Source organism: Rhipicephalus microplus, chromosome 4 (genome assembly GCF_043290135.1).
Source record: "Rhipicephalus microplus isolate Deutch F79 chromosome 4, USDA_Rmic, whole genome shotgun sequence".
Taxonomy (NCBI): domain Eukaryota; kingdom Metazoa; phylum Arthropoda; class Arachnida; order Ixodida; family Ixodidae; genus Rhipicephalus; species Rhipicephalus microplus.
In genome coordinates this window covers 53,587,953-53,615,535 of record NC_134703.1, presented here as the reverse complement: position 1 = coordinate 53,615,535, position 27,583 = coordinate 53,587,953, and the positions used below count along the sequence as shown (strand labels likewise).

General features: G+C 44.7%; 1 protein-coding gene and 1 long non-coding RNA gene across 2 annotated transcripts in view; both read left to right on the top strand.

The window, feature by feature from the left end:
* The window catches only part of LOC142813913 (uncharacterized), a 64,077-nt gene that overhangs the window by 21,404 nt on the left and 15,090 nt on the right, over positions 1 to 27,583 (top strand). The window lies entirely within an intron of this gene.
* LOC119167249 (putative nuclease HARBI1) lies at positions 14,566 to 17,854 on the top strand. The gene is made up of 4 exons (XM_037418698.2): positions 14,566 to 14,763; positions 14,850 to 14,989; positions 15,146 to 15,314; positions 15,982 to 17,854. The coding sequence occupies exons 1-4, from the start codon at positions 14,566 to 14,568 to the stop codon at positions 16,663 to 16,665; spliced, it is 1,191 nt and encodes a 396-aa protein (XP_037274595.2). The 3' UTR covers positions 16,666 to 17,854.

Sequence of the window (27,583 nt, the reverse complement as noted above, 5' to 3'; positions counted from 1 at the left end):
CGCCTGTGCCTTCAAATTCTGTTCCGCTCGTTTACAAAAGATTACACGGACCCAGAGTCTTGATCTGTTTTCACTCGGCACTGATCCTTCGTACCCTTACGTTCTCTCATAACTGGCGCTATAAGTTCTTAAGGAAAAATGAAAAATGGCAGCTGCCAGTTGTTCACGCAACTATCCACGTGATCTTTGAATCGTACAAGGGCTGATCGGTTCGCAGAGGACTCTTTAGCCGGCCCGTGTATGTGTGTGCATGAAGAGGAAACGAAGTATTCAGCACCGAGTTATCAAAATACTTGTTTGATTTACTGAAGTCGACAAAATTCGCACGTACGGGTCGGCAAAATTTGGGTTTCGAAAATCAGTCTCGAATATGTCTCTGCCCCCTGAGAAGTATTGCTGATTTTCATTCGTCTGGGAAACTAATATGGCTGATTACCAGGATTCCTCAGAGTAAGCACTATTTGTACAAAAGGTTAAAATAAAGTAGTCTGGGCTTTCGCAAATAAGACGTTATTTGAGAGACTTAAGGGGGTCCCTGACACGCAAAGCTAGCGCTGCCATGGTGGCCTAGTGGCTACGGTACTCGGCTGCTGAGCCGTGGGTCGCGGGATTGAATCCCGGCTGCGGCTACTGCATTTTTGATGGAGGCGAAAATGCTGTATGCCCCTGTGCTCAGATTTGGGTGCACGGTAAAAAACCCCTGGTGGTCGAAGTTTCCGAAGCACTGCACTAGGGCATTTCTAATAAGTATATGGAAGTTTTGGACGTTAAACCCTACGTATCAATGAATGAATTATTTATGAATAAATGAATAAATGAAATAATCAATAAATCAATCAATCATTGAAATAGACACGGAAAACTGTATTATTCGATGCACCACTTAGTTCCACGATACTTTCTAATGACCAGAGAAATTTCTTAAGTAAAACTGGGGGCACACGACACAGTATAGTAAGCCTGTATGAACATAAACAGAGCCATCAGATTGACTGATCTTTAGGTAGCTGGGAATATCTTTGTCCCCTGTGCAATGTCATCTTTGATTTGTCAGATTTAGGACAGGTAATTATTATTATTATTTGAATTCAGGTCAAGTCGTGTCATTGCCCGTACAGTCATCAGTACCAAAAAGTGCATGTGTGTTCATACAAAGAAGACGTCCTTCTTGGTCAGCATTCATCAATACTCATTTTCTGTGAACCACATGGTCAAACTTTCCGGAGCCCTCCATTATGGCGTTTCTCGTACCCATAATATGGTTTTTGGGACATTAAACGCCAGACATCATCATCATCATCATCATCATCATCATCATCATCACCATCATCATCATCATATTAACATCATCATTATCATCATCATCATCATCATCATTTTCTGTGATATGCACCAGCATTGTTTCAAGTAACGTTACTCTTTTTATCAATCATTGTTTGTGAAAAATGTCAGAATGCCTGGCAAATTCTTCGTTATTCTGCTGTACTTTCTGTGATTCATACTCAGAATGTCAACCAAGTTAAAACACCCAAAACTTTCAAAGGCGCAATTTCGCGTTCATCATCGCGAAAACACGCGAGAAACGCTTTTAGGTTTCGCCAGCCTGGAAAGCTTGGAAACTCGCTTATAAAATTCCATTTCTTTGACACCTTGTTCATTGCTAGTTATTTTATAGATCAGATTTTTGTTTAAAACCACAACAAAGAACATTGAAAAATAATGCATGAGTATAAAATAAATTCAGCTGAAACAACAGAGACGCTGGAAGTTTCGAATATCCCGAGCAAAGTGGCGTTAAAAGTTTGTTCACTGTTCCCATGGAAAAAGAGCAGGCAAGCCTAGCGTGACCCCTGTCTGTTTTATCTGCTCAAAAGCACCTGGAAAGACTAACTCTCTTTGTTGGCTCAATGTTTTCGAAATCTCCTCGCTCTAATGCCCACATTCTCCCGTCTCGAGCGATATTCCTCGGAAAAGAAAGTAAGAATTGCCTCATCAAAATAAAAGCGGTACATGACAGTTGACAAGATAGCACACACTTTCACTTGACCCTTAAATCCTTGAAAAGAGCTCTGCATGATTTTTTAAACGAAGTATCTTTTTGGCGGAATTTAGAGGAAAACAGTACGCTAGATTTGTACAGGATGGTTCAGTTCATGTGACCGCTGTGCAGCGTAGTGCGTCTCCTGCATTGAACTAAAAGCCGAGTTTAAATATTTACGAAACAGCGAACGGCGTCCCTTGGTACGAATCGGATTGTGCTACGCTGGGAAAAGAATCGAGAGACTGAACTCGCATTTTCAGAAGAACAATATTTTTAAATTTTATTTTAGTGTCTCAGCTTTTATTTGTGTTCTTGCGTTGGTGGTGGCCTCTCGGCGTTGCATAGCTTGCGTCAAAGGGCACCCCTCTAGTCAGGTTACTCGCGTGGCTGCCAAATCTTTGTTCACCGGGGTCCATTCAAATGTCGCACCACTGTAGAGCCTAGAAAAAAATGATAGAATAATACCCTAAAACGCGTATGCAATGCTTGATACAGCATTAGATGTTACAACAAGGTCTTGGGAATTCCAGACAGGAAAATGACTTACTAGACGCCAGAAATTGAATGCTGGGAACAACAACAACAACAACAACAAAAACACTCTCTCTTTTTCTGCTTTTGTGTGCAAAGGCGAGGGGGTGGGGCCGGGCGCGCGCTTCAAACATTCATTTTATGAGGAGATCATCTTTCAAGTTAGGAATTTGTTCCCTCCCTATGAACAATAACACAAAAATGAAAGGTTCACTTTGAGTACATGCAGACGCTACGTTACAATTTATTTGCGAAGGTATTGAAAACGAGCGTGAGTAAAAAAAAATCCACGCATGTCCACAAAAAAAGTAATTACAACTGGGTGAAACTCCGGGTATCGTATCAGTGAGTAACCATATGTGATCTGAGCGTTGCCGTAGATAATGTAAATTCATTGACGTACAGTGTATATAAAAATGTGAATTATGCCTTCCAGTCATGTTACGCGATTCAAGAAGGATTTAGAAAATGGCTAGAGGGTAGGCTAGAAAGTGGACCCAAGAACCTGCCATCTTACCAGGGGCAAAATATAATTTTATTAAGGGTAATGTTTTGAAAAACATAGTGTTCACTGTGCGCTTTTGTATTACAGGTTTTCTTGGAAAACCTCAACATATAGGCACATTTTATTGGAGATCAACTCATCAATATTATTCTGGTTAGAAGATTTCCGCCAGAAACAGCAATCGCTTGCCTTAGAGTAAGGCTACGTTTGTGAAGAAGTCTACTGTAAAACCTTTTGTTCGTGTCTCACTATATTTCAACTATACTAATGTTTCTGTACTGTGACAACAGCGGGTGGCAAGGCTAGGCCCCAAAAAACTTCAACCCTTTATAAAAAAGACAAAAAAAACTACGGTGCCCTCTGATTCATACTTTTGCATGTCGTTCTTCGGGAAATATTCATTGTAGTTTGCCCACAGATTGTGCGGCGGAAGGAAAGTGAAAGGCTACGTTTGTTGCCTGTTCAGGGATGTTCAACCAGCTTTAATTTTTTTTAAACGTTAGTCAACAACACTCACAAGATCACCGTCATTACTGTGCTCCTAACTAAATTTCCAAGTAAAAATATGGGTAACACTCATATTTTATATTTGTAGCACAATTATTTGGGTGCATTACTGCGCCCTCGATTCTACGAACTTCTTCTAAATTGTACCCAACTCATCAAAAGACGTGGTTATGAACTGAAAGGAAAAAGTGTACTCTCGTCACTCACGCATACTGGTCTTTCACGCACGCTCGGTTCGCACCATGTGGTCTCATAATGTTAACGGAGTGCCAGGCCATCCGTGGCATTTTACTAGCCCTCGTCGTCTTTTAGTGAAATGGGAAGGCGAGTCTCAATGGTTCAAATGAATTAAGATATGTATATGAACTACCCGTTTAGAGAGCACCAGTTGTGTACACTGAAGTCCATTGCAAACACTTACGCACCTGGAAAGCTATAGGCCTGTTTATTTATGAATTACGTACTTTTGCGCAATCAAGGGAGCTTATGGAAGCCCCCTTCGCTAACGATAGGTACGAACACAAAAAGCCAAGCAAAAGGGAATGTGAAATTAACGCTGCTGCTAATTTTATGAATGTAAAGCAGACGTAACGTTTAAAATTACTTTCTTCAAAAGTGATTACACTGCCGGCGTATGTTAGTAAGTAAAACAGTTATTTTGTACTTCATATCTACATGTTTGAAAATTGCAAATGACCCGAAATGGCCTGTTGAAAACGTATAATTTAACATCTTTGCCAAGGCATTCGAAAAAAAAAATATTTCATGTTACGCTGATCATAAATGTTGCCTGCCCTCAACTCCGCTGCTTTTATAGCTAAGCCACGCTTGGCAGAAGAGAATCTGCCGTGATGTCTGCCACTTTGGAATCAGGCTCCTAAGGAAGCGAATGCCAAAGCATTTTCGACACTGAACACCATCAACAGTAACCACCCTTCGATGCACTTCGCACGAGATTCCACTTGTCGTTTGTGAACAAGTGAACAAAACAACCCTGAGTCTGATTTTGCTGTTCTTCGTAGCAGATTTTGTAGTTTTTCTCGTATAGGGTTTTCATTGTTCATTCAGTGATTGAACCAGCGAAATGGGCACTGGAGGCTGTCACTACAGCGTCAAATTAACGTAGACTCGGACCAAAACCAATGGTAAAAAAACCAGGATTGTGCATAAAGGGTAGCGTTCTCTGTGTTTCACCGAAGGCCTATTGATTGCCAAAGTCATCTTTATTTTGTCTGTCGATGTAAACATAATCCCACACCCTATTCCGAGAGTTTCTACCCCTGAAGGGGTATTGTACTGCGTCTAGAATCGGATGCGCGGAAAGATTCCAACACCCTACTTTGTCTTGCCCTGTTTTCGCAATCGGCGTACCACTGGTCAAGTAGTACGCCGATGCCGAGTGATGACGTCATGCGAAGCCCCTTTATCTGTTGTCATGGTGGTGTCACCAATTGTGGCGATCTGTTACGTCATACTGACAGACTGATGAGCTAGTTGGCAGTGCATACTTTGGAACAGTATATGGTTTTAACCTTACTTACTGCTGATTCTACGTCTTCGTAGAGGTGTTCCACCAAGTTATAATCAAGGCCGGACGTCGGGGCGTAGGCCTGTATACCACTATTTTTCAAGATGATGTATATAACAGCTGCATATTTCCGGCACTTACCCACGGAGCAGAAACCTGAAGGCCTATCAAGAGGGTTCAATTGAAATTGAGCACGACGGAGAGAGCGATGGAAAGCGAAACGACAAATGTAACTTTCAGAGACAGGAAGATAGCAGAGTGGGTAAGGATAATGTAGCTGAAATCACGAAGAGAAAAATGGTCATGGACCGGGCATGTAGCACGAAGGCAAGATAACCGCTGGTAATTAAGGGAGACTGAGTTGATTACAAGAATGAACGAAATAATGCAAAACTTTATTACAAATATTTTTTTCCGGTGAAAGTGGAGCCCTCAGTACAGGACCCCTGTAGCCTCTGCCATCTTGCAGGCTGGCAAAGGCCACATGTGGTGAACGTGGGAGGGGAGACTCAAAATAAGGTGGACAGATGAGATTAAGAAGTTTCCTTGTATAACGTGGCAGCAGAAGGCACATTACCAGCATGATGAATGAACATGGGAGAGGCCTTTGCCCTGCAGTGGACTAGTCAGAGTAATGATGACGATGAATTCAGAACATTACCGCAAAAAATCTCACGGACTGTGACAAATCCAGACGGGACACAGTGCTGTGTGACGTCTTGATCAGTCTCCGTCCCCGAGTTTCTTTGCGCAGATGGCGACACAGCGAGACGTGAGGATTTCGTATAACGACGTTATCTCATGGTTGCTTTTTGCGTCGTTCGTGTTGACGCCGACGACGTGGGACGCCGACAATTTTCGCGTTTCATGAGGCATATGAGGCTTGGTCCTCAAGGTGGTGGTGATGGTGGTGGTGGTAGTGGTAGTGGTAGTGGTAGTGGTGGTGGTGGTGATCGTGGTGGGGGTGATGTTGCAGCAGGCGTGGTTAGCCTGGTCTGCATGGCCGGCAATCGTTCCACCTGAGCATCTCCTGAATTTTGAAATTGTCACCACGTGTCCCCAGAGACCACAGGTGTAGCCGTTATGTGTTATAGTGGCACGTGAATCAATCTAAACGGTGTAGCTGGATGTACCAAACTGAACAGATCTTGATTTAACTCATACGATAAGCCTGTTTGCATAGGGTAAAGAGGAACAACGCCATCGTACTCTCGCTCGCGCAAAGAGTGTCGGCGGTGGCACTGCAGAAAGAGCTGACATCTCGCCACGAGAACATAGTGTGGGCCTGCCCTCTTGGTTGCTTCTAGATGTACAGAGTGACATTCTGATACGTCTGTATGCATCATCAAGAGGGTATCTTTAATGTGTTGAGCTTATGATTGAAAAAGTCGGTTGAATTGCAGACGGTATTATGAAAAATTCTTTATTCATTCATGCAAGAACACGTGCCTAGTTAGGCTTAGAGACAGGCATAGCCAAGATAGTGCTCATATGTATGCACACTGTGAAGGGACGTCTCGTTTCTTTTATAACTCTTTTAGTACGCTATCGCCTGCTCGCTGCCAGTGAAGAAGCTATTCTCGGAACGCCAAGGCGGGGAACTGAAGTGTGGACGAGCTTTAGGTTTCTGCTTGCCAAATGAGGTTTGTGAATAAGGTAATTCATTAGGCGCTGATGCATATGAAGCTTATTTTGGAGAGATTTTCGTAGGCAAATACGACTCAACTAAGGTCGTTCCATAAATGATGCACAGCGTTTACGCTACGTGCTCACGTGTGGCTCACGCAATCGATCAATGGCATACATAGACCCTCGTCAGAAAAAAAAAAACAAAAACAAAAATGAAGCTGTAAGCAGCACGCCATTTGGTTTATCTATTATTCATAGTAACTTTGTTATTTCTGTTTAATGGAACCCTCTTTTTTGTGGTTCAAGGAGCCATCTGAGCCCGTGCATCGATGCTGGAGCTAATTGAATCCATGGCCACCTTTGCACTATGGGGAGTCGCTAATAGCCGTAAAAAAAGGGGGCGAAAGGATCGGGAGAATGAGGAAGAGGTGAGAAAAAAATTTGGCAGATCCCACGTGCCTAGCAAAGGACGTTATGCGAAGCATGCGGAGGAAAGGTGATCGTGTTGCAATTTTTTTCTTTGAGCAACATGTGATGAAATGATGCTAAATATATGTACCAATGTTGCACACGCGGACATATGTTGAAGAGTTTCAGATGTTTATATGTATAACCAGTTGTTTGCACTTGCGCGACGACGCCAACTGGAACATGCGTATTAGCAACTCCGGAAGATGATATGAAGCGCTGATGCCCGTGAGGATGCTGGCCCTGGACACTGCTACATAAATCAACTTCAACGCATGGCAACTAACCACAATCGACGCTAACCCGACGTGACGGCTGTACAAAAGGAGTAAATATGTTATGTTTAGAAAATTGGGTAGGCAGCTCTGCAACCACTATTGAAGTTTCACGAAGATTAGCGTCTATTTGAAAAGTAGTTTTGAGACCCGGCGTAGCTCTGTGGTAAAATGCTTCATTGCCACGCAGAATGCTTGGGTTCGATGCCAGCTGGAACACTGACATTTATTCTTTGAATTCATCAGGTTAACGCCACCAATGTTGTGTATTTCTTAAAGCTCACGCGTTAAAATCGCCATTGTGTGTTCTAGTCGTTTTTGGATAGATGCTAGGTGTCAATCACATGTGGCACATACCCACATACCAGTGGCACATACGCACCCGAGGGTATGTGCCACTGTCTGGCGGGAAGTGTTTGACGACGTACGCGACGAGATTGAGACATTATTCATGTCTTGACCAGTGCGTCATATTTGTCCTACTATCTTACTCTCCCATGCTAATTTTGGTTCACGTCACTATAAGGGGGTGACCACAAGAGCACCCGAACGTAAGCGGCTATATAGATAGATAGATAGATAGATAGATAGATAGATAGATACGTTAAAAGTTGCCGAGGTTCGCTAAGAAATGCTTCGCATTTAAAATAGGCTGTTTTAATCGCCGCTGCTTACGCATAATTGTCCGTATAAAACATCGCAGCACTGCGAAAACGAGAGCTACGCGTCTATCATGTCTAGATTACGGCATTTTTTCGTCTTATGACGTTTCGCTATTCAGAGATGTGTGTTGAACATGAACATAAGCCGCTTAAAGGCATATTATTTCATGGTTAGATATTACAGTGTCCGCGTGTTTGCCATAATTGTTTTATTTCTGAAAAAACATAGAATATTATGGGTATAGGAGTAGTGACATTTTAAGTTCTGCATATATTCAACCACAGGGTAAGCGCGTTCCACGTAGAGACTGCCAAGACGAGCTTGGCGGCCCGTTCGCGGGCACTGCCAGGGTTCAGTCGTTCAGTTCGATGCTACAATTATTCTACCGAAAGCGCCACGCATTTGCCAGCTCCATCATTTCCGATACGAACAAACCATTGCAGCACACATACAAATCTTAAGCTTCGGTCCTGCCATGTGTAACGGAGTGAAAACACTTTTTATGGATATCGCGAGTTATTTCAGTAACATACCACTTTTCTGTTTTTAAATTTTTGATGGAGGCGGTTTCGTACTAATGATGGTGTTGTTTACGACATTATTATCACGCGTTTCACAAGTGAAAGAGAGCTACAGTGTTATTTAGAAAATTCCTATATAGGTATAAAAAAAGCTCTTACTTCAATTGAATCTTAAGACCTGACCGAACGCATACCCGTGCAACCTACCAGTGCGGAGGTTTGTATATAAAAAGGGTAATGGTGCGTCCTGAGACGGCAATAGAATAGGCAAGACTACGCACTGGTATTTTAGGGGCGAAGCTCTTTCTAACGGCACCCGTTCATCCCTCGCGGTAGTAGTAGTGTGTAACATGTGCGACATTTTGACCTCCAAGGTGGTGCCGACGGAAGATTTCTTCTGTGCGTTGTTGAACAATAAAAAATAGTGCTCAATGTACATGCCAATGACCGTTAATGGGGAATGAGAGACAGGAGCATTCGGCTTTTAATTACCACGCACGCTGCGGTCCCTATTAGCAGTCATTGGCATGTACATTAAGCACTGTCTGTTAAGAAAGGGTTGCTACGTTATACTCGCTGGGTGTAACTTCCTTGGTTTTAGAAAGGTTTAGCTAGCATTGAGACGCAGTGCCATAAATACGATGAAGTAGTATATACCATGAACTCGAGGTGGTTAAAGGTGGGAAGTAGATACGAAGCACAAGCCGCCAGAAAGTAAAAACCGAATTCTCCTGTCTCTCATTTCCCATTAGCAGCCATTGGCGTGTACATTAGGCACTATCTGACAGGTAAAGGTTGCTACGTTATACTCGCTGGGCGTGACCCTCTTGGTTTTAGAAAGGTTTAGCGAGCGTTGAGCCACAGTGCCATAAATACAGTGAACTAGAATATACTATGAAGTCTTGGTAGTCTTGGCTGCGTCAGCGTTTATTTGAGGAAAGACCTCGCAAAACGAACGGGCAGATCCAGCCCACAGACGATGACGATGATGATGACCCAGAGTGTCAATGAGGACAAAAAGACAAGCTGATGATGGTGATTGTGATCATGCAGGGATGATGACGATGTAAGTAACAAATGCCCACAATACCATGTACTCGAGGTGGTTAAAGGTGGGAAGTAGACCCGAAGCGCGAGCCGTAAGAAAGTGTGCATGTGCCACCTCTCGTTTAGTCCTTGGAATGTCCGCTGGACGGTGGTGCTTCTATAAGGGGAATATATGATGAAAAGATGCGAGATGGTGGTACTTGGAGTGTTGAATAGAAGGACGAACGGACCCGCAGACAGATGCATGGATGGACGCATGAACGGATGCAGGGGCGGATGCATGGACGAACGCAGGGACGGACGCACGAACAGACGAACGCACGGACGGGCGGATGGACGCATTGACGGTCACACAGACGGACGCATGGATGGACGGAAGCAAGAACGAATGGACGGACAAATGCTTCGCCCCACTCTTCCTAATTCACTCCATAGATATGCTGCTAATTTTTTAGAACTTCCTGTGTCATGCAAATATAGCGGTCATGGTTTACTTGGTGCGTGTCTTTCAGCCAACTACGAAGTTAACTGCAGATGTGAGCTTCGAGTCGAGTTGCGATCACTTCGTACTGTCTTACCGATATTTGACGTAGTGAGGCCGACCTCACGACTATCGATTTTTAAAATTAAAACAGGCGCAATGCAGACCATTGTCTTCAAAAGGGTGGCTAGGGGGCTTGTTGGTACGTACACAGAGTTACTCGAAACAGCGCAAAAGCGAGAGGCCTAAGAGATCACACTACACGGGCGATGACTTCCAACAGGAGTTTCAAACTATGGCTTCGTGTAAAGAAGAGCTCTATTTTTTTTTGTCGCACTCCTGAGGTGCTGACTAATCAATATTTCACAATGCTGCACGGTATTAGTAAAGCTAAAACCGAGTGGTAAGTACTTTCGGCCCCTTTTCGTCCCTCTGTAGTCCCTAGGCGTCGCGATTCCTGCTGCGCGGCCCAGAATATATGCGCATAAAAGTCCACCCGCTACGTGATCGATGACTGGGTCCCCGTCGACAGGCTTGGCTAAGGCCTCTTCTTCCGCCGGCGGTCACGAAAGCGCCGTAAAGCCAATCTCGCGTCCCTGCCCCAGACATTCGGCGGTGGGTATCAGTGGTGTTTCTAAGTACTGCCATTGGGCGTCGCTTCGGTGCACGTCTTATGCGTGTGACGTACGAACACGCGCGTGTCCTCACGTATTTGCGAGTACACCGTCCAGCAACTGCAAAGCTCTATAAACATTCGTGTGACAGTGGACTTTTTGAGTGCATAAGGACAGCTGCATCTTGTTTGCAAGGGCGTGGGCATGGCTAGAATCTTTAGCGACCTTGCCTAGTGTCGTGGATATAAAGAAACTCGATAAAGAATGATGAATGCAGAGAAAATAACGTAATGAATATAGTATATAGAGGTTGTTCATAGATGGAAAGATTGCTGTATATGGTAGATGTGAAAATTTGGTGGTTGAATTTGCACTTTCTGTTATCCGGAAGCTTTACGTCCGCATTGAACGTCGAAAATGCTTAACCTATTCCTATGAAACTTATTTGAATATAGAAGCCGAATGTTTGAATGTGTCAAGAGGGTAGAGCATACATTAACACTTGCATTTTGGAAGAAAAAAAAGCAACAAGAAAAGGATGCTGAAAGGCCAACCAGACGAGCCTCCGGTTTGCTGTCCTATGCATGGGAAAGGGTACTAAGGTACGAAAACAGAAAGATAGAAAGAAAAAAAATATTCAGAAGAAATATACGGAATGAATTATGAGTGGAGCGAAGCGTCCATCCATCCATCCATCCATCTATCCATCCATCCATCCATCCATCCATACATCCATTCATCCATCCATCCATCTATACATCCATCCATCCATCCATCCATCCATCCATCCATCCATCCATCCATCCATCCATCCATCCATCCATCCATCCATCCATCCATCCATCTATCCATCCATCCATCCCTCCATCCATCCATCCATCCATCCATCATTTCATTCATTCATTCATTCATTCATTCATTCATTCATCCATCCGTCCGTCCATCCGTCCGTCCGTCTGTCTGTCCGTCCGTTCATCCGTCTGTCTGTCTGTCTGTCTGTCTGTCTGTCTGTCTGTCTGTCTGTCTGTCTGTCTGTCTGTCTGTCCAGCATTAGCTTCTGAATGTAAAAGGCTTGTGATGACTTGCTACATAATATTGAATAACCCTCGACCCCACTCCCCCCTCATTCTGGTGACTTGTAAGCACTAGCCTCACTCTTAGAGGTAAAGACAAGGTTGTAATAAGCAGTTAAATTCTCGCTCTTCCTCTCTGTCTTTCTTTATTCCACTCACCAAAAAGTTAGATACAGAGAAAAAAAGAGTAGGTTCGGGGCCCACACTTGGGACAAGGCTTTGAGCGTGAAAGAAACAAAATGATTTGTATGTTCCATACAACCCCAGTAGTAAACGAAAGATAGGAAAAAAGCACGAGCATAAACAAAGTGTAGCCTTCAGGTACTCCACATCAGCGAGACATAGGCTTCCGGCAAAAAACAAACAAACAAACAAACACACAAATAAAACAACAACAAAAACATGTAAGGCTGGTGGTCCATTGCTCCACGCTTTATTATTGCTCCGCGTTGTTTTCTTCGAACATCTTGGCTGCATTGCAAATACGTCATTAGGTGGTAATTCCTGTGCATAGACGATGGTAGGTGCTTCGACTGCCGATAAAACGCTAACAATGACATCAGCAACATAGTAAAATAGGCTAACATGAAAAGCGCTGATGGTGAACGTTGCCGCCACCACCACGCAAAAGTTCGCGAATTTCGAGTAGTGGAGCGTCAGGCCAGATGGGCTTGCGTGCGCTTTCTTTTTTTTATTTTTAAAGGCGCTTGCGAAGTCGAGCTGTGGAGGGACATCTGCTACAGCTGTTCTCCATCACCAAGACCCCGCATGCTGCTCTGGGAGTAGCGCCTAAGCGGCAGAATTATGCTGCTCTGGGAGCATAGAAATGAGCGGCATCCGCGGCTTCAGAGGCGTCGTTTTTATAGCGACGTACCTATTTCTCGTGTTTTTCTATTTCTCTATGTACTACTCGTTTCAATGGCGTGAAGAAAAAAGAAGATGAGTCCATGAGGTAGGAACCTCATGGCACAAATTTCTTTTTTCTCTTTGCAACTTCGAGACACTGACGTGAGAGAGGACAAAATTGAGGGGTCGTGAGAGGGGTTAAAGTACCAAAAATGGTGAAGAATAATGCAAGAAGAAACGAAAAAAAAATAAGGAGGCTATTCAGACGATCGTCCAGTTTGCTACCGAGCCCAAACAATGCGGGCATGGGGAATGGCCGTAGCTGCTTTGTCGTACATCACTTCAGCGCCCTCATATTATATCGAAGAATCGTGGCGTTTGAGGTCGAGCCATGGTCACAACTGAACTGCCATAAACACTGGCTAAAGAACTTCCAGCAGTTGCAGACTATTAGCTTAGTGAAGGGCAAAAAAAAAAGTATGGTGTTCGTACAAGGCTGAAGCATCGCAACAATGTCCTTGTCTTTCTCGAGACAGGCTTGGTACACTAATGCTGTGCTAACTGAATGGGTGGAAGGCGGGAAATAGTCTCCCCTCTTTCATTGCTTAAAATAAGTTACCGTCATCACAATGTCGTACATGATTTTGAGGGAGAGATAAAACGGAGGAGAGGAAGAGGTGACTAAGAGGAAGGGACGAATTTACATTGCGGGCGTTTTCTCGCCACCACTGTCTTCCTTCCCACCTCGTTCATTTTCAACAAATGAAGCGAATAGGAAAAAGAAAGAAACAAACATCAAGCAAGCAAGAAAGTAAGGTGAAGGGAACAGCTGAGGATTTGAAACCAGCTCAAATGAATGTTCTTGTCTTTGCAACGTCCTTATATTAGAACGCATTCAATAAGTTTTTGCGGCAGCATGTTCCCAGTGCAAAAGTGTGCATGTTTCTCTTCGTTATATTTTTTGGAGCTCGGGGCTGTTTACTGGCTCTCTTAAAGTGTACGATAAGCGTCAAACGAATCGCGAACAGCGGCAAGCCTTGGCTATAGTATAGTGCGTGCCGTCCACTTACCGCTACGAACAGGCACGCATATAAGCGCAAAGATGCCGCACAGGATGCGCACACCTGTCAATGGTGACAACTGAACGAAACGCACTAAACCATCATGAAGCCTTGCCGCTGTTCGGGTTTAGTTTGACGCTGATAGTACGTGTCAAAACGTGTGTGCAAAAGCGCGAACGAAACAACCCGATGATGCAGACACGTAGTTCTGGAAGGACACTGACGCCAAGGAGCTGGAACACAGATTCTAGGTAACTTATTTTTCGCGCATCGGCAATTTGGGAGCAAAGCTTAATCGTTTGCTGGTAACCACTGATGCGCGCGCATTTGTTGTCGGAAAGCAGCAGGATCTGCGGTACATCTGTGCTACATCCGGAATTGCACTCTGCAGTACAGTATCAGCGTAATTTTAGTGTGGCGGAAAAACGTTTTCATTTGCGGTATATGCTGATTGCTTGCGCTCAGTAATGTTGAATTCCAATGGCGGAGTCGGAGCAAGTTTTTCTGCTCCTTTCAGAGCAAGTGTGTTCCAATGACAGAGTGAGAGCGAGAGTCAAATGTTCCAATGAGAGAGCCGGAGTGGATTCAGAGCGGGAGTCCCTCCGTGGAGCAGGAAAAACTGCTCCGCCGAAATCGGTGGAGTGGACCGGAACTCAGCGTGACGCATTTCCTTTAACACGTTTGCCTGCTTGGGGGCGCGGCTGGCGCGGCGCGAGTTGTGTTGATAATGGCGGACGGCATGGACGGCTCGGCTACCTCGGCAAAGCGCGCGGCAATGCTTCTGCTACTCGATAGCGACAGCTCTGAGTCGGAAAGCTCAAGTACTGACACGAGTGATTCGTCGGACAGCGACAGCGACGCTAAAGCTTGCGCTTACGAGCGGGAATTTAACAAGTTGTTCCGCATTCCCGCGAAGAGGCCCAAAGTCGTCGGTTTCATCGAGGACGTCGTTCGGCAGTACTCGGACCACGAGGTAAAGAAATAGAAAAAAAGAAGGAAAGCATTATGCTCAAGGTTTAACACGTTGTGGTGTTTTCGTTTGTTTCTTTTCTTGAGCAGTCCCGGAGGCACTTTAGGCTGGCTCGACCTGTGGCCGAAAAGTTGGTCGCGGAGTTTGCTGTCTCGTCAATGTGCCCTTCGAGCACACACGGAGGAGTTCAAGCGAAATCCGCGGAAATGCATGTCTTGACATTTATCTGGTTAGTTACACCTCCCCCCCTTCACCCCCCCCCCTTTCTTTTTCTTTGTACGATGCCTGCACAAGAACGCATTTGACTATGAGCCTGTTGCTTACAGTGCAGTGTGATCTGAAGCTGTTTTTTTTTCTTTCGTGTACCTGAAATCCCCCTGCGCAGGTACGCGGCCAACAAAACCTGCATGCGAGACGTGGAAAACCGTTTCGACATGTCAGAAAGCACCGTGTACAGAGTTCTTCAGAGAGTAGCGCAGTTCCTGATGACGCTGGGACCATCGGTGATCAAGTTTCCCGCAGACTTGGAGAACCTCACTAGCAGTTTTGAGAAGGTTTGTTTTGATTTTATTTATTGTGAGGACCAATAATATTGGCCGGCCAAGCTATGTTGATCATATCAGAAACACGAGTGCACATTTTATTGTGGGTTATTTCAAGCTCAATTTTACGCTGAGGTGGGACTTTAAGAAAAATGTGATAGGTCGTGATGATAATACCGAGCTTCATCCAGTTGTGTTCGAAACATTCAACTTATGTCTCTCCTGCAGTCACAGTCGATTCCTTGCATGCGGATGATGCTGCATGCTTTGCCATTTCTGTTCAGATGTACGATACAATATGGATGAGGTTTGGTTTTAAATTTAAGAACTAAATTGCAATTACGTACTTCAACTCCCTTTAAGAAAAAACATATGCAGGCTTTGTTTTGTTTTCTCTCCCATTTTACCATTGTAAAAAGAAAGGTGGATAGCAAGAAAACGTGTAGTATATGGTGTGGACAGCAATGTATGTTATCTTAAATAGTTCTTAAAGTTGAATTTGGTTTGCATTTTGAATCTTTACCATAAAATATATTGTGCTGAGTCATGAAGCGTATGCTGTGATTGTGAGTTAATGGGCTTGATCACCAGCATTTCCTGTTAAAACTCCTCGCAAATGCTCATTTCTTGCTCAGGCATGGATGATATCACTCATTAGAAGAGTACAACTTGCTTGCAGGTGTCTGGAATGCCTGCTGTTATTGGCTGTATAGATGGATCGTATGTCAAGATACAGTGCCCAGCCAACAAGGTTGCCTCCACATACTGCAACAGGCACCATTACCTTTCACTAACGCTGCAAGCCGTCTGTGACCACAAGAGGCGCTTCCTCGATGCGTTCACTGGAACCTCCAGCAAAATGCATGATTCTCATGTGTTTAGCTTATCGCCTCTTTCAAAGAACATAGCTTCAGTATGTCAGGGCCGTTATCATATATTAGGGGACGCAGCATATCCGCGGCGGGAGTACCTGTTGACACCATACAGGGATTACGGTGCAATGAATAAGCAACAAAAAAGCTTCAATTTTAAGTTTTCAGGCACACGAGTGCTCATTGAAAATGCATTCAGCACACTCAAGAAGCGCTTCAGGCAGCTCATGTACCTGGAGTTGCACACTATCCACTGGCTCAATAAGTTTATTATAAGCTGCTGTATCCTTCATAACTTGTGCATTGATTACGGTGATGAAGAGCCAGATGATGATAATGATGATGATGGAGCACCCAATGCTATTCAGTGGGAGAACTGCACAGATAACCACAGTGATAAAACTGATGAGGAGCGAGCTTTGCACAAGCTTGGCGAAATTAAGCGTGCAAAGGTATTGACCAAGCTCCTGCAAAGTGATTGTGGGAAATAACACCATAATTCTCTGTTTTGTCTGAACTGGCCCTTTAGTTCCCCACAGTAGTTTGGAGGCTGTGTGTGTGCACCAATGCGCAGCCCCCTTTATATACACAAACACATGTTTTGCACTGCACAATTTATTTCAACTAGCTAATAGTATTTTAGGCCACTGAAATTATTCATCAGTGTCTAAGCCAAGAAAGCGGCTCAAAAGCTTCATTTTTTCTTCGTGCTGTTTTGCTTTTTCTTGCCGAATGCGCTCCTTCTGCTCTTGCCTCTCTTCATGGCGCTTCCTTCTTTCATTCTCGCGTTCAGTTCGAATTTTTTCTTTTTCTTCCTGAATTTTCCTCATTTCATCAAAGAAGTGATTCATTTCCAGTAATCTAGAAGCCGAGGGTTTCGGCTTTTTGGGCTCAGGCTCCTTCGTTGTGCTGGTAGACTCCTGGCTAGTTGAACCTTGGCTAGTCAACTCCTGGCTCCCCGATGCTTGGCTTGTCGACGATTGGCTCGTCGACGCTTGTCTGGGCGGTCTTTTTATAGAGACTATTCCAGAGCTGTCCCTGAGCTCTTCTGGCTGAAGGCTGTCATCTAGTCAGCGTATTTTGGCTATGTCATCTTCAAAAGGAACATCGCAAGGAGAATTCCCCGATTTGCTGTTATGTGCTGCAGCGCTTTTTTTTCGTCGCATGACTGTTTTGTAGCGGCTGCAGCACTGGTCACCTGTTTTAGGGACCCCCACAGCCTCTGTAATGTCGGCCGCTATTTTGGCAAACATTGCCTTTTTATTTTTAAATTTTTTCATCGGCCCTATTCGGGAAAAATACTTCTGGTAGTACTCGAGCAACAGCTTTGTTTCTCCCGCCGTCCACTCACAGCCTGTACCTGAAAAAAAAAAGTGCTTGAGACATTTGTACAGACGTTACCAGTTGCACGTCACCCGACACAGTTGTTAGAGAGTTGTGGTATTCAGCTGTGTTGGTATTAATGTAGAGCTTATAGGCATATATAAGCACCAACCTGTTTTAGTTTGTCTTGATATCGATTTTTCTACTTTGATTTTTGTCGTTACAGTGCTTGGTGTTCTTTGCACTGATCTAACTGTATATATCATGTATAATTCATTACTTGAATGCATTTGTATCCTCTCCTGCTAGGGCCTCTAAATGGGCCTGCAGTTTTCTCTAAATAAATAAATAAATGGACTCACTGCGTTGCTCGCTCATTTGGCTGTGTTCTGGCACTGTGAATGGAAAAACGAAATGCATTGTTATTCATACAGCTGGTATACATGAAGCGACATAACGACCGATTTGTGTTCTGTGACACAAGTTGCTGTACATAGAAGCACCATGTGAATTTCATGCAACTATGTATGCACTTAAGCTAAGCCATGTGAGGCTTCCTAACACAGCTTCACAAAACAGTAACTCTATGTTTGCTATGCTATCTCATCACGACACAAAATTTTGAATAACAATTTCACGTAAGCATACATGGTGGCATGCAAGTTCTTCAACAATAGCTCAACACATTGTGCACATTCTTGATTGAATTACACACTCTCATCATGATGCACAGAGTTTCTGATCAGCTGACCGTTCATCAAAATGAAGCAGGATCTTTCAGGCCTGAAACAGACAGTGACACTCCAGGAAAAGCAACGTAATTTCTGTGGACTGAGACCGATTCCTAATTTGGATGTGCTCAATGTCCTGAACTTGGTAACATTGCCAACCCATTAGATAGCAGAACATGCACACACGCTGCTACCTCTGCAGCTAAAATTTCCTGGGGGTTACTTTGGAGGTATCTCGCCGCAAATGCGTACCTGCCAACCTAGAGACTTCTGAAATCGGGAGATTCGCCACGGGAGCGGAGTAGGGGGCAGAAAACAATTGTTTTGGACGATCGGTCCAATTGCCCTTATACCAAACACGCTTGTCACCAACGCGGTTCGTTTCTATTCGTGTGGCTACATTCTAAAGTGATAGGAAGTCGCTTCTTACTAATGACGCCGTTCCGTGCAAGAACAGCGGCGTCGCGCGCACGTTTACTTTTTGCTGTATATTTACAGCGGTGTTTGTGCAATCAATGCGGTGAAGGTTTTCGTTCTCTACGGACACAGGCAAACGAACAACGGTATGACGCATGCGATGCGTTTCAGTGACATGATCGCATCAGCAGTAGAGCAACGTTGCAACATGAACATAGCGCGTGCAGACAATCGCTCCACCCAACACGTGTGTTGCATTCAACTTACAATTACAGCACAGTGTTGAAATTGAGGAAACACTTACCATGTTGCTCCGCATACTGTGTGGTCACCATCGCAGACATCGTGGACAATAGCTGCTGCACGCTTGGCGTGATATCCATTTCACACAGGTGAATAGCGCTGAACAAGCAAACGAACGATGCGGCGATGCTGGTAAGCCACGTGGTAAACAGACAGCGGAAAAGACCACGCGCGAGGTATCCTGGGTAACGCGGCAGCTTCCGCCTTGCTCCAGCAGGGCGGGTTGTGTTCCGATGGCGGATTTGGAGGAGTTGCTCTACGCCAGAGTCGAGTGCTCGCTCGCGGAGTCGGTCGGCTGCACCCACTCCGCCATTGGAATTCAACATAAGAAAGGCAGATATGTACTTAGTACGATGCTTATCTGAGAGAATTACAACAGGAAAATCGATCAAAGGTCGGATCAAGAGGGCACTTGCTTTCGCCCTATATGTGCAGTACCCGCGTTCACACCTCGAAGTTTCTCAAGAGCTGGTGTAACACCACTGCGAGCTTGCAGTTATCGAACACAGCTGAAGAAGCCTTAAAATAGGCTGGAGAGTCCACCTTGAAAAAAAAAGTAATTACGATATGAACCCGCGACCCTAGAGTTGATTGATTGATATGTGGCGTTTAACGTCCCAAAACCACCATATGAATATGAGAGACGCCATAGCAGAGGACTCCGGAAATTTCGACCGGCTGGGGTTCTTTAACATGCACACAAATGTGAGCACACGGGCCTACAACATTTCCGACTCTACCGAAAATGTAGCCACCGCAGCCGGGATTAGAACCCGCGACCTGCGGGTCAGCAGCCGAGTACCTTAGCCACTAGACCACCGCGGCGGGGCGACCCTAAAGCCGCATGTTCAATTGTGGCTGCGGTGGTCCTATTTCAGTAGAGGTGAAATACCAGAGGAACGTGTACTCTGCTATGCCAGTGCGCGTGAAAGAACAACTGATGGTCGAAATGTCTTGGTCCCTTTCAATATGGCGTGCCCTGATAATTTTACTGTGATATTTGGACGTAACACGCCTGATAACTTTATTAAAACAGACACTAAATATCGTGCGCTATTTACACTGCACTTTTGGGTGTTGAAAATATTGGTTAGAGTGAACTGATTAAACCTTCAAATGAAAATCTGCGATAAATTTTTTTTTTGGGGGGGGGGAGGATGATGTAACGCTGTTTGTTCTTCATGGAGGCAATATTGTCAGTTACTCTTTGTGCGTCTTAGGAAGCTGGCAAATTGGAGACTTACAGATTTCCAGCCTGGCATATTGCAGAAAGGAGAGAGAGAGAGAGAGAGATAAAGATGCAAGGAAAGGCAGGGAGGTTAAATAGACGCACATCCGGTTTGCTACCCTGCACTGGGGAAAGGATAAAGGGGAGAAAAGAGGTTGCAGAAAGATGAGAAGGTACACACAATCACGAGCACACTCGGGGAGCACACACAGTCTACAGGCGGTCGCTCAGGTTTGTTGACTTAAGGTAAAGTAGCAGTGCTTTAGTTGCTTTCTGCGCAACTGAGGCAGATGCCCAAGGTCCTAGTATCTTCTGCACAGAAAATGGTCTGGGGTCAAGTCGATTCAAAACCATCCGGAGCTGGCATCGCTGTGTGTCGTAGCAAGCGCAGCTGCACAGGACGTGATCAATGGTCTCTTCAGCTCCGCAGTAGTCGCATGTAGGAGTGTCTGCCATACCAATGCGAAAGGAGTACATCTTTGTAAATGCAACACCCAACCAAAGGCGGCATAACAGTGTCGCATCGCAGCGGGAAAGTTGTGATGGTAGCTTCAGCTTGAGCGAAGGATCCAGTTCATAAAATTGACACCTTTGGAAGCTGGTAGACGACCAGAACGGGCGTGTGAGATCTCGAGCCAGCAGGTAAAGTTATCTTGCTGCATCATTCCTTGATAGAGGAATCGGGACTACACGGGTTTCTTCATGGGCTGAGCGGGCTGCATCATCGGCTAATTGATTTCCGGTAATACCGATATGTCCAGGCAGCCATTGATATATAATATCATGCCCTCGTGCTAGAGCTTCATGATGGCAATGTCTTATTTCTTGTACCAGTTGGTCATGACTCCTCCTACGCATGGCAGACTGCAAACTCTGAAGCGCTGCCTTCGAATCACAGAATATGACCCATTTTCCTGGACGTTCTTGAACGAAATATTGTAAAGCAGCCCTTATAGCAGCAAGCTCTGATGCCGTAGATGTAGTCATATGCGACAACTTAAACTTGATTGTCATTTCTGCAGCCGGAACTACAGCGGCACCTGATGAGCTGCTGGATGAGACGGACCCATCAGTGTATATCTGCGTTCGGTTTAAGTACAACTCATGTAATAATAGCAGTGTTGCTTGCTTCAATGCTACTCTGGAGTGACCGCTTTTCTTTTTGATTCCCGGAATTTCTAGACGTACTTGCGGCTGGTCGATGCACCACAAAGGACATGCTGTTTTCGCAGGGGGCGTATATCCTGATGGAATGCTGTTTAGGTGCTTGGCTATGACGTCTGAAAACGTAGCACGTGGTCTTCCGGAAGGTAGAAGGGCCAAGTGGTGGTCGGGGACACGGCTAGCATGTCGAATGTGCGCTCTGAGGCAATCCACAACTATATATGTCCTGACCGGATGGTCTTTGGCAAGCATGATTGTGGCATAAGTAGAAACGCATCGGGGCAGTCCTAGGCAGATACGCAGTGCTTGACCCTGCAAACTTTCCAATAAATGAGTATTCGATTTGCAAGTGTTAGTCAGGACCGGCAAGCTGTAGCGCAATAGACCCAGAAATAGGGCCCTGTACAGCTGTAGCATGGAGGCCACAGAAGTTCCCCATGTTTTACCGCACAAGAATTTCATCATATGCACAATAAATAGCAGTCTCTTCTTCAAGTACGCACAATGTGGGCTCCACGAAAGACTTCTGTCGAATATTATGCCCAGCAAACGATGCGTCCATGCATATTTGACACTCTGCCCATTGATGTAAACAGGGTATGGCGTCATTGGTTTGCGTGTAAACGCCATCAACGCGCACTTCACAGTTGATCTATTTAGGCCTTGTTTCTGAAGGTAGGCTGTTGTGAGGGTTGCTGCCCGCTGTATTCGTGCACGCACCTGAGGGCGAGTAACTGCAGCACTCCAGAGGCAAATTTTATCGGCGTATATGGATAGGCACACCGACTTTGGCAGAACCTTCACCAGACCAATGAGGGCCATATTGAACAATGTGGGGCTTAAAACACCTCCCTGAAAGGAGCGTTGTCGAAATATCAAGAGACTGTACGGTCACTGACGTTGGAACGTACAAAAAATATATTTACGTGCGTACAAGTAATAGTCAAAGGGCCTAAGAACTCATCAGACCCTTCACTAATAAAAAGCCTAAATAGAATAATTACGGAGCCATGTTCCTTAACGGTGATCACAATGAATGGGACACCGATTTTGAAAGCGTAGGCTAAACAACGCAATCACTTAAACATACACAAATGTGTGCGGGGTCTCTGAAGGAGGAAGAAGGAAAGGCTAGAAGGTCGACCAGATGTGCAGTGGCTTTTAAAATAGAAAAAAAAAGCACTGTGCTGTCACTGTCTCTCTCAGGGGAGGTCATCTGAACAGCACTGCACAGAGATAGGAGTATGGAAACTGAACCGATTTGCTGTTATCCTACGCCGGGGAAAGAAATGGGAATTATGGAATAAAAAAGTAATAAAATCATTCTCAAGCTACTCTCCTCAAATTGAATTCCCCGAACATGAAGTATACTACTCAGTAGACATTGAGAAAGAGAGCAAGAGAAGACAAGAGCTGGAGAGAGAGGGTCTGAGATGCCTCAGCGTTCCGAACCAAGACACACACCCGCACGTTCGAGCTAAAAACAAGATAGTTTAACTGTCGCCGAGGCACTGGAACCTGACCCCTTAAGGGGTGCAATCAAATTACTGAGTGCCGGCAAACGAACGCAGTCACTACCTAAATCATGCGGGAAGCGCTGAGGGTACTAGCGCATTTTTAGTATTTGAGGCACCTCTCAAAAATCTTGCTCGTTGCTCTGCATACCGATCTCCTCAGCTGTGTGTGCTTCGTTCGTATTTTGCTGCTTCTGCCTTGGTGGTGCGTTGAACAAAAAGAATGAAAATAGATTTCGTCTATATGAAGCAGAGAATGCAGTTCGGACGCATCAACAATGGGGCCTTGCCCCTTCCCTTCTTCACCCCTGAACTGCGTCTTGACTGCCGAGGCATTCGAAACCTAATGAAAACCGAACATGCACCGCTCGTTGCGACGTGTTTTCTAGAAGAACTAAGCTGCAGGGTTCAAAATGTTGCCGCTGAAAGGGAAGGCTTATTATAATGAGCAAATAAATGGTGCAGACACCTGCAGTCGAGCATTATTGCAGAACAAAGAGAGACAAGTGCAAAACAGCCCCGGCCGCGTCACACACTTAGTCTTTAATTGAAAACTGGTGGTTTAGCGAGTGGGGAGGTGCACAACTCGCATTATGAACGACTTGGTCATCGCGTTTTTCCGCCGCTCCCTCCGCAGTAATAACATCCTCTTTCCGAAAAGCTCGGGAAAGAGAAGAGCTGCGCATCTGAGAAATTATATGCTTAGCAGCTGTAATCGTTCGGAGTATAAGCGGGGTCGCAACTGTTCTGGGTGTAAACACGTGCTTCCAATTTTCACAGTGAGAATCATGCACTTACAATACTGCGATACGACCGTGGAAGTTAACGTTCGCCTTGAACGCTTTCGAGTACGCTGCACGTACAGCTTCACTGCACGCCTAATTATCTCACTCCACCTAAATGTGTTAGTGTATTTATAATACTTTCATTGCTCAATATATCCAGCCCTGGAATCAGTGGAGAGCTTATCTGCGTGGGAATATTTATCTTACATCCGGCTTTCCCAGTTTGATCTCAAAGCTTGTCCCCTTGTCTCAAGCTTGTCTCAAGCTTGTAACCCTTGTCCAATGTGTGAGCAGACACGATCTATAGGGCACTGAAACCTTTCCGATTGATGTGTCATGAGCGTTAATTCTGCCATTATATCAAGCCTCATCCAAGTTGGCCTTTCGCAAGCTTGAAACGAACAGCATCACCCTTTCCCAAGTCAGGTCCACGGGAAGCTCACACGAAACGCGATGTCGGCGAAAACGTAAGGCGAGTCTAAATGATTGCTTCAAGCAAGGCCTCCCGGAAACCACTGTTAACCGTGCATGAAGGGGAAATCAGATTTCCAGGTTCGACCCCCATCGCCAGTCCAGGCGGACCTTCTCTTCTTAGCCTGGCAGGTGGAGGGTTTTCGTTCGCTCTGAAGCGAGCAATCTCCGAGCGAACAAGGGGATATCAGAAGTGCAGCCGAGCGAATATCTTCTATTGTCGGGAAGAAAGGCCTGCGAACTGACTGTGACCCGTCTTCCCCAAACATAGCACTAATCTAAACAGTGCAGAAACTGGAATTCCTAAAGGTTGCTTGGTTTGCTCATGCTTCAGAATTGTATTATTCCTCTTGCCCCTGCTTCGTCCTTTTTTATTCCGATTGAAGGACAAATGTACTTACGCTCGGGGTTCTCGTGATTTTGACGGGCTTGTCTTGCGCACTTGGAGCAAATAAAGCACCGTGTAGGCTCCCAAAGACAATCTACTGAAGAAACAATGGCCTGCTTTCAGATTTTTGATTTGGCTGCCCTTTTACTCTGCCGCATGAATAGTGACCTTCATGGTGCGTTTACTGTTTACTTGGTTTTGCTTGAACAGCTACCATAATTTTCTCAAGGCAGTCATGGTTCCAACCCGCGCACTTTCTTTCTCACTCTTTCTTTCACACTGTAAAAAAAGTTAAGGTAGTGTCGGATCTTCATTCATTTGGTTCTTGTATTGTATTTCCCAAGAGGGCGACGTTATTTTCTGGATATATAAAACCATTCGGTGGCCGTGATAAATGTAAGGTTGGGCCATGAAATCAAAGCTGTGTTATTCAATTCTGAATACTCACCTTTTTCCTCCCCGCTTTCGTGATGCCTGAGCAAAATCTCACAGGATTCTTTATGCACTCCGCTAAGACCATAGAGTTTCCTAAATTTATCTAGAGAGGACTCTGGCGCTGGACATCGATTTGCCTATTCTTCGTACTTGCGTGCCTCAAATTGCACTTGCCGTTTTGTTCATTGCCGTGTTTTGGTTTCGTTTCGAAGGAAAGACCAAACTCTTTTGAACTTCGTAACCAGATTTGAAATGGTAAGCCTACAAGATTAAGGTGGTGAAGCGCAACTGCTCAGCATTTGCTGATTTTTGTTTCGCGACAAAACAGCTTCAAATCACGCGGAGCTAAACGGAGCCAGAGATACGAAAATGAGACAAATCCGTGTACTACTCATCATCGGCATGCTCGCTGAAGCGCCGTGCATTGCAGCTTCCATATACACTAGCGCCAGAGTTCCCTCTAGTGTATTTATAGGAAACTATATTCCTAAGAGAACCGGAGGGTGAAACCCAGGCTTTTTTTTTCACTCAATCTACGTGTTGTTCCTGCCGTGACACCATCAGAATGATTCATGCACCAAATGAGAATTTGCTTTGCCTCCAGCATTACAGGCACCTAACCTACAGTTTTGCGCTTCATGTCTACCATTCACCAAGCTCCGATCTCGTGCAATGTCCATATGAGATAATTTTTCAACATATGACGTCATGATGACATCATATGATAATGTAATCACGTGATTATAGTCTATTGTTATTTTTTGCATCACTCGTGTTGACGTAGACGAGAGGCGCCAGTAGAATTTCACATTTGATGAAGCATATAGGAAAAAGAGAAAGATGAAGGAAACACAGGGAGGTTAACCAGGCGAAGACTCTGGTTTGCTACCCTGTGCTTGAGAAGGGGAAAAGGGGTGTAAAAGAATGAAAGAGAACAAGAAGGACTTTTGTCAGTAAGAAGAAAAATATTGTGACTGGAACACTATCCAAGTAGAAGGGAGCAGCATTTTCAGTAAACAGTCACAGTTTGTCTCTCAGTCCGGTTGCTTGCAGGAACACAACGCCATCAGAGCGGCTCGTGGATGGAGACCATGATGAATGCCAACGTATATGTCACAAGAGGCATATACGGCTTTCGCGAGGGCTTGAGGATCTCGCTGAGTGATGCTACATCCGGTCTTGGAAGCCAGCAATAATGGCTCTGTGCATGTTTTACCGACAGCGTGCGTACTGTGGGAAGCTTTGTCAGTGACTACCACCTTAATAGAAGTGCTTTTGTTTAATTAGATATAACATTGCTTTGAGGCTGCACTGGTGGCTGTCTCAACACTAAAGTAACATTGCCGGAAATTATGCGCGTAACTTGAACTTAATAACTTACGGCTAGCAGAAGATACCTTCATCATTGCGCTCCCAAAAGGTTTTTGACAGAAACCGAAATATAAATACAAAACTTTTCCGTTGAGTATGCGTTGGTATATATGTGCACAAGTCTTAAGAAATGATCATGGATCAACCACCACATGATGGTATGGTCCCTCATTTGTTTTCAGAAAAAAGTCCATGGGTCCACTGCTTATTTCAATATACGGCGCCAGAAAATAAAGGAATGCTGATGAGGCGCATGTTTTGATACAGCATTGTTTCACAGTGACGGGGCTCTAAGAGCGCAACTATGAGATGCAATTAAAGATGCCAAAAAGGGCATCGTACTTGATATTACGATTATGCTCCAAGGGTTAGCCCCATAAAGATAATTTGAATAAAAAGTTCCACGCAGAAGAACTATGGTTGAGCCATGTATGTCAACTATCGTACATTAAAGTTATGTTCTAGACAAATAATTTTGATGGTGCAAAACTTACTGGACGTGATATAGCCAATTTGCCTGATTGAATAAAGTACAAATCATTCCTGACTATAGGTATACGTTTATTAACGCTATTCTTTTCTGTCACCACAGTATTACGACCAAAATTCAGCACTCAGCAAAGTGAAGTAGTTTGGAGTTGTCTTTTTCTAGACCTTTTGCTCCCTTTCATATCTTTTCGAAAAAAATTTTCCAATATCGTTATTGAAGATTTTAGCCTGTCGTCAACGTCTCCTCACTCAGTTGCGAAAACCTTACACAACGCGATTTCAGCAAGATGATAAAATAGGAATATTCCGAAGCAAAAGACGCCGCACAGAGAGTCCTGCTCGCCAAGGCTCCGTCAGTGCAGCCATATAACTCATCTGCCGCATTTGTCGCTGCGAGTTTCTAGCAACGTCGGCAACATTTTTATTCGCTAGTCGTGGAGAGCACTCATCGTTACGCAACCTCTTCCAATTTATCGACAATGCGTCTCCTACCAGCCTCGCGAATAAGATTGCTGGTGGACCGCTCGGAAAGTTAGATTTATCTAGATTTGACATAGCGCACGCTTCTTTCATTTGAGGTGGGTGTGACATTTCAGCAGATTTCATAATCACGCCATTAATATTGGTTTCCGCTTGACCTTCAGAAAAGTCGGTAGTTGGCGCAAAAATAGCATTCAGTGAGCACATACACTGTCAACACCATGCTATATGATGACGTATGGGTGCTTATCTCAGAAACAATTAGCATATAAAAATAAATATCGGCTTCAGTAATAATAGAAATGGGGCT